The 7,500-nt window shown below is 41.9% G+C and overlaps 1 protein-coding gene across 1 annotated transcript in view; it reads right to left on the bottom strand.

The window, feature by feature from the left end:
* Positions 1-6,399, bottom strand: part of pnpla3 (patatin-like phospholipase domain containing 3) — a 16,442-nt gene extending 10,043 nt beyond the window's left edge. The window contains exons 1-2 of the mRNA XM_041977556.1: positions 6,083-6,399; positions 647-879 (exon numbers count right to left, since the gene is read on the bottom strand). Coding sequence (XP_041833490.1) covers positions 647-879; positions 6,083-6,269 — 420 coding nt within the window. The 5' untranslated portion in view covers positions 6,270-6,399. The remainder of the gene's footprint in view (positions 1-646; positions 880-6,082) is intronic.
* Positions 6,400-7,500: the final 1,101 nt, after the last annotated feature.

The raw sequence follows: 7,500 nt of genomic DNA, 5'->3' as shown, positions 1-7,500 counted from the left end.
AACCAGTTTATGAAGTTAAACCAAGAACAAATTAGGGCTGGGTGATATAGCCTATAACTAATATTGTGGTATTTTTGGCTTTATCACAATATACAATATATATCTGGATCTGAAAATCCTCTAAAACTCCATAAATGTTGAATTCAACATCATTGTGCATAAAGACACCAGAAGCATTTAAGTCAACTCTGTTAAAAGAAAATAAATCACAATGAAGTTAAATTGAATAAACTCCTTTCGATCCAGGAACCTGAACCTGTTTTATTAAGGAAGCTACCAGACAGCCCACCCCTAGAAGATCAAGTTCATTTATGTTCTATCATTACGCAATTATTACTTTATATTTTGTATATCCAATTATTATTTTATTGAATAATTTATTATATTTTATTAATATTCAGGTTATCTTTATTTAGCTCCAGATCCCAACAAATGTCTTTTCAGGTTCTGTTTCCTGTAGAACAGGTTTATATTTGATCCTTTTATTCTAAAAACTAAAAACTGATGTTCTTTATCTTGTTTACACGGTGACGTGACTACATCACGTCGTGTTTCTACGACCATGTCACATGTACACAGGCTAGCAGGACGAGGAGCAGTCGGGTTTAACCAGAGTTAAACCAGAACAGGTAACACCTCCACTCACCTGAATGAGCTCCTCTTTGGAGCTGAACTCGGACACCAGTATGTTCTCCCCGTCCAACACCCGGGTCAGGGACACACTCAGCTTCCCTGAGGCCAGGATATGAGCATCGGACGGCAGGTCCCGGTCCAAGCCGGACCTCAGCACCTTCACCAGGTTGAAGGTTGGGTGAAGCGGGCCCAGGTTCCTCTTCCTGGCCTCTTTCGCCACCTCCAGAACATCCTCACAGCATTTAGCTGGAAAAGACAAAGATTAGCGAGACCAGGACCTGGAAGGTGATCTGGATCGTAGACACACTGGATTCTGGAGGCGGAAGATGGCTGCACACACAGTTGCAGCAGCTCAGTGCTACTCTAGTCGGTGCTTTTATGGCTATATGTGTTTTCACTCGTCCTGTATACTTTCTGTTGGGAGGACTACAGCCGGCACAATCTCATAAGGTTAAAGAAGTAAAGAGTGTTACAGCCAAGTTTCTCTGTACACACAAGATCCCGGTGAACATAGCAAGGAGTCCGGGCTCTATAAGGACTACCATCCCCACAGATAGGAGCTGGAGGAGGCACAGAGAGAGGAAGCAGAAGCAAGGCTGCAGGGCCGGCGCACTACGAAGAATAAGATGGATGAACTGAGACTGCATGTCATCTTCAGTAAACAGTCTAAGGCTAAGGTTTACATCCCATCCGATGCTAATGCTAATTCTGCTACCGGACTCCTATATGACAGTGTCAGCAGACAGCAGAGCATGTAACCTGACGCTGTGCACATCATTGCAGGAGACTTTAACCATGCAGACTTAAAGACAGTGCTCCCAAAATTTCACCAGCATGTTAAGTATGCCACAAGAGGAGCTAATATACTGGACAAGGTCTGTTCCTAACATTGAGATGGGCTATAGGGCTAGAGCACAACCACATATGGGCCAGTCTGACCATTTGTCCCTGATTTTAATCCCTGTATATGTCCCCCTCAGGAAACCTGCTCTTAACATCACACAAACTAGCAAAACACGGCCTGATAGTGCACTGCTTTAGGAGGAGCAACTGGAACATTTTTGAACAGCCAGATCCAGAAGGTCATCAAAACGGCTCAAAAGGTCATCGGCTGCTCTCGAAAATACTAAAAGAACTACACAGTTCCTGTAAAAAGATTACCATTCAGGACAATTCACAACCTGGATCCTCTCTGATCGAACTGTAACAACAGGCAGACGTACAGAACAATAAAAACCAGGACGAACAGATTCAACAGTTTTTATCCAACTGCAGTCACCACACTTCGTACTAAACAACACATTAATGTGCAGTATGTTTTCTAAACGCCTGGGTGATGGGTCTCTTTAAAAACAATCTGACTGAAAAATTCAAGTTTGCAAGTGTGCAGAAAAGGCTTGCATGGTTGTAAAAAAGATTTGTATTTGTGGAAAAAAATAAAGTTCTTTTGTGAAAGGAGTAGGGTCCACTACTCCTGCCTGGGTGCTTTCTGCCAAAATGCTGTGACTCTAAGTTGTTCTATTGTGGAAAGCTATCTTGGTCTTACAGTGAATGTACCACACAGTCTTTTAATTTGGCTTGAGTTTGAAACTATCCCACACTTGGAACTTTTGGCAGTTAAACATCTGGATGCACCTCTGTGAGCACCGGCTCTCCCCAGGGCTGTGTCCTGAGCCCACTGCTGTTCAGCCAGAACCAGCACCAATCATATTAATTCATGGCTTGTTCTCCCTCCTATCATCTGGTAGGAGGTAGAGGAGCTTCAACTGTAAAGCCAGTGAGATGCTGAACAGCTTCTTTTTGCAAGCTGTGAGACTGATCAACAGACTGTTCCCCCTCCCCACCAATATTTCCACTCATACACCCATACCTCTGTGAAATCACAGACCTATTGGACCACCTCCTCTGCTCTAAACATGGGAGACTGATGCTCAGTGTGTCTGTATCACTGTTCAGTCACTTGAAACTATTGGGAGTTTTCATTTAAAGCAAATAAGAGTTCTTAGTTTTATTTGTTCCACACTTGCATGTGTGTAGATTAATGTATATGTGTATGAATTCTAAATAAATTCAAATCAAAATCATTTCAGCTGCTCTGTTATGTGAGAAGCTCCATAAATTCCAGGTGGAACCTCCACCACCACCTGGATTTCTGACTAGCTAACAAACAGACCACGGTTCATGAGACTGAAAGGTTGTGTGTCTGACATGGTGGTCAGCAGAACTGGGACTGGACTCTCACCACTTCTACTCACACCTCAGACTTCCAACACAACTCTGAGTCCTGTCATCTGCAGAAATACTCTGATTACTCTGCAGCTGTGGGGAGTATCAGTGAAGCTGAGTACAGAGAACTGGTCAGTTTGTGAGATGAAGCAGAAACAATCTAGAACACAGACAAAAGAAAACAGAAGATTGACTTCAGGAGGAAACAAAACGCTGTTTACATCATGGGGAAGAGGTGGAGGTGGTGGAGGAATTCAAGAACCTCAGAGTTCAGCTGGATGACAAACTGGACTGGAAACACAACAAAGAAGCATCTAGAAGAACGAACAGACTCTACTTCTGGAGGAAGCTAAGATCCTTCAATGTCTGAACCAAGATGGTTCAGATCTTCTATCAGGCTGTTGTGAAAAGTGTAATCAGCTTTGCAGCATCTGTTGAAGCAGCAGAACCAGAACCAGAGACTCAAAGAGACTGAACAAACTGATCTAGAAGGTTGGTTCTGTACTGGGGATAACTCTAGCATCACTGGTGCTGATTGTCCAGAAAAGAAAGCTGCACAAGCTGCTGGACTCTACACAACACAGTGCGGAAACAGCAGAGTTCAGTGTGAGGCCTCGTCGAGTCTGATGTAAGAGAGAAATGTTCCGGAGAACATTCCTGCCAGCAGCCATCACCTTCCGGAAAAAGGTAATATCTTCTTCTAATTAATTATTTTTGTTTTTATCTAAAAAAACAAAAAACAAAACAACAAACAAACAAAAAACACACACACACACACACACAACAACAACATTTCCTTAAAAATTAAACATTTCCTTTCAGGGGGGTATTCCACGAACATAGTTACAGAAAGCCAGGCTGTATCAGGAAAGCTTCGCTTGAACTAACACCATCTCTGAATTAAGGCTCAAGCCGTTCCACTAACACATTTCAGCTGCATCTACTTGAGGTTAATCCAAGCGAGGCTTACATAGCCTGGCTTTGTGGGAGGTCCTGAGGAACGTAGGAAACCCTGACGAGTGGATGGTGGAAAAGAGGAGCTGAAGAAAAAGAGAGCAAACCGAGAGCTTCATTTTCTCATCAGCTGAACAAAGAATGCTGATGGAGATCAGTGACGTGCGGTGAGGTTCATGGCTGGTGAGGCACTGACTCCTCTGGAGTCACATTTACTATTGTAAGAACCGAAAAGAGCATTTTATTTCACAATATATCCAACAGCATGCACTACGCCCCCTTGAGGTGAGGTAGAGTACTGCCTGCCTCACCTGCTGACTTTTCTCTGCACTTCATTGTAAATCAGCAGGAATAATTCTCTCACACACACATTAAAGACGTTACACAGACTGTGGAGAGTCATGGTGTATAACACATATTTCTGTAAAGTTCATATTTGCGATATGCTGATGAACAGAAAACGCGTCATGAACCCAGTTTGTACTGGATCACCAGTCAGAGGAGGCCCAGCTCGCCACGGCCTCACCCGGTATCCCTGCCCTGGATCTGATCGGGAAATACTCCAAGTTCGACAATTTTTGTGTAGCGTCATACTGGAAATACATTTTAACACAGATCAGTGGAAAAATATTAATATTTATTTCATGTACTTTTTCTTTTTTATCATGACAGGTGAGGCACTGCCTCACCTGTCTGTCCTGACCGCATGTCACTGATGGAAATGTACGAGGACTTTAAAAGTGTCATCTCCAGAAAAGGTAATACAGCCGTGATTAATGAAGCGAGGGAAGCGGCATGGCAAACTGCTGACAGACTAAATGCGTCTGTTATACAAGTTTCATACCACTGTCAGTTGTTACATGTGGTATCACTGTCCTGGTTTATTTCTGTCTCCTCTTGTGTTATAAATCTGTTTTCATAAAGCAGCTGAGTTATCTGTGTATAAGATGTACTGGCCCTGCTCAGTTTATTATAAACCCAATAATCAATATGCATCATCATATTTTGTAAATATATTATCGTGTGTGTGCGTGCATGTGTGTGCTACATTAACTCTGCACTGTTACATCAACAGCAGCATCGTACCTGCAGCAGGTGGAAATAAAGAACCAGAACATGTCTCAGAGTGGGAGGTATCTTGGAAGAAATGTTTGTTCTAAACGTGTTGAGCTGTAAACATGTTGCTCTGTAGATACCAAGACAACGTCAGAGACCAAGACAACGTCAGAGACCACTGCTGCTGGTGGTCCTCCCCCTGAAAACCGTGGGTCTGGAGGCCTGAATGAACTTTGGATGAAGCGTCATCAATAAAAGGCCAAGCCATGGTAACCAAAAAGGAACTCTGTGTCTATCTAGCTATATCTTTAGATCAGCTTTCTCTTTCTCTATCTCGCTCTTTAAACACCCTCGGCCTGTATGGACGGGACTCAGCTGATCCCAGTTTTACTGTTAGCCAACCAGAGGCAGTGGAGGTCGGGTGTTCCTGAACCTGGGGAGGGGGTTTAATGAGGTATTAATTATTTTTAATTAATACCATGTTCTTTTTCATTTAATTTCATGTTCAGTACGTGTATAGCTGCGTTTCTTTAGTTACACTGGCGCTGACAGATTTATTGATTATTCAAGACAAAGTAGTGATATAAGTTTTTTTACTTTTACTTTTATACCAGAATGAGTAGAGGGAGCGCAGCGTTTTACCAGGTGGAACTTTCTTTTGGGAGTCTGTATCAGACCTTTCAGACACAGCTAAGCTAAGATTGAACATTAGCCTGCCCCCGAGCTGGCTGGTTCTGGTGCATCAGTTACCATGGTTACTCAGCAGCGTTAAAATAGCCATGTTGATGGCACCCTGGCTTAAATGAATTTATCAAGATAAGCTCTGGTTTCCCTTAATCCAGCTTCCTGGAATACCCCCCAGCTTGTGTATTCTCCTAACATCATGTGTGACAACAATAGTTGTTGGTATTTTGAATCTTGAATAACATTCAAGGTCATTCTGGACCTGAAGGGATCAGGGGCCTGACCTTTGACCTGAGTCGGGTCGACCTGGGAGGACCGGTCAGAGCTCCCAGGTTGACCTGAACACACCTGTGTTATTAGTTTCTTGACATAATAATAATAATAATAATAATAATAATAAAAACCTACATATCAGCACAAAACTCGTCTAAAATTTTATTATATTCAAGTTTAGAGACGATTTTTCTTTATTCTTCTCTAACATGAACTTTCGTCATTAAATAATGATTAATAATTTAGTTTTTTTTACCCAAACAAGCCTGGCTAGCGAGCACTGAAGCGGTCAGCGCCCCGGCCGAGGCCCCGTACAGCTTGGTGGCCCCTTGGATGAGGAACGGAGCTTTCTCCAGCAGACAGCTAGCTACTCCAATGTGGTAGATCCCCAGAAACCCGCAGCCGGCGAAAGACAGGTTCCAGCCGCCCTTTAGGTCAAACATGGCGGGACATAACCGGTGGAGGAGGCCTGGGACTGGACCGGTCTCTGAGGAGGACACGGAGGAAAAAGTCCTGGGACTAGATCTCTGAAGAGGAGACGGAAAATAGTAGAACTGATAAGTTACCGGAGAAAAATGTCTGTGAAACGTTCAGGTTCTGTCAGAACTATGACCACTCAGAAAGTAAACCAAAGGTTATTACTTCAGTTCAGTTAGTACAGGAATGAAATGCTGTTTGTAACTCTGTTTTAGTTTATAAATCTATATGTATCTTGATTAAAAATAGCACTTGCTGCTCCACTGACGATTAGCTTATCTGTTTTTTATATTGATCCACGGAAGGTTGACATGGGGGTTATGGGAATTTTAGATTTACGAGTGCGAGTGAAAGCAACGTTGATTATAAAAAGCGTGACATAGGGTAAACAGTACAGCGCAGAAGTGTCGCAATCAGTTTCATGCTGGATAACAGAGAATCGGTTTTCGTATGGAAACAGATAATAAGTTGCCTGATAATAACTTCTGTTTTTTTTATTGTTCAGTAAAGTTTGGTGTTTCAAAGAGAAAAGTTCCAACAGATCAGAAATAACAGTCACGTGGTTTCTAAAGTCCACAGATAACTGCAGATCATGTCACGCCACTGCAGTGAGCTGCCTGGGATGACAATAATGAGCATAAATACTCAGAAAGACATGAAAGTTATCCAGCAGGAACGGGAGAGCAGTCACATGACACTGCCAATATTATTTATAAATCCTTCATCAACATCAACCATCACTCTAAAAGGTAAACTGTTTTTATGTCTAGAGCATGTTGTCTATACACTAAAACTATGATGAAAGGCGGATTGTTGTCAGTATGGAGACCAGCTAATGTTTTCCTCTCTGTTATCTGTTATTTGAGAACTAGAACTGGAGCCCTTACACCAGGAGATTTGGATCTAGAGTTCTTCAGAAAGACAAGATGGTGTTTAGACATTTTATTCTTCCTAAATAACTCTATTTGATTCATTAAAACATAACAGAGATAATCAAGAAAATAGAAGAAAACTTAAGTGAAACTTTTAGATATTTTAGTTTGGATAATTGGAAAATGGACATGAAATAATTTTTTACCTCTTTAATAAAATCATTAGAAACATTTTTTCTGTCATTTGAATTATTGATGAACCAAATAAAAAACTATTGGATCGTCATCATTCCTTTTATTTTGAGCACACAGTGTTCCAAGAGCA

This window comes from Melanotaenia boesemani, chromosome 23 (assembly GCF_017639745.1).
Source record: "Melanotaenia boesemani isolate fMelBoe1 chromosome 23, fMelBoe1.pri, whole genome shotgun sequence".
Classification (NCBI taxonomy): Eukaryota; Metazoa; Chordata; class Actinopteri; order Atheriniformes; family Melanotaeniidae; genus Melanotaenia; species Melanotaenia boesemani.
Note: the sequence above shows the minus strand (reverse complement) of the source record. Positions and strands in the feature narration are given on the sequence as shown.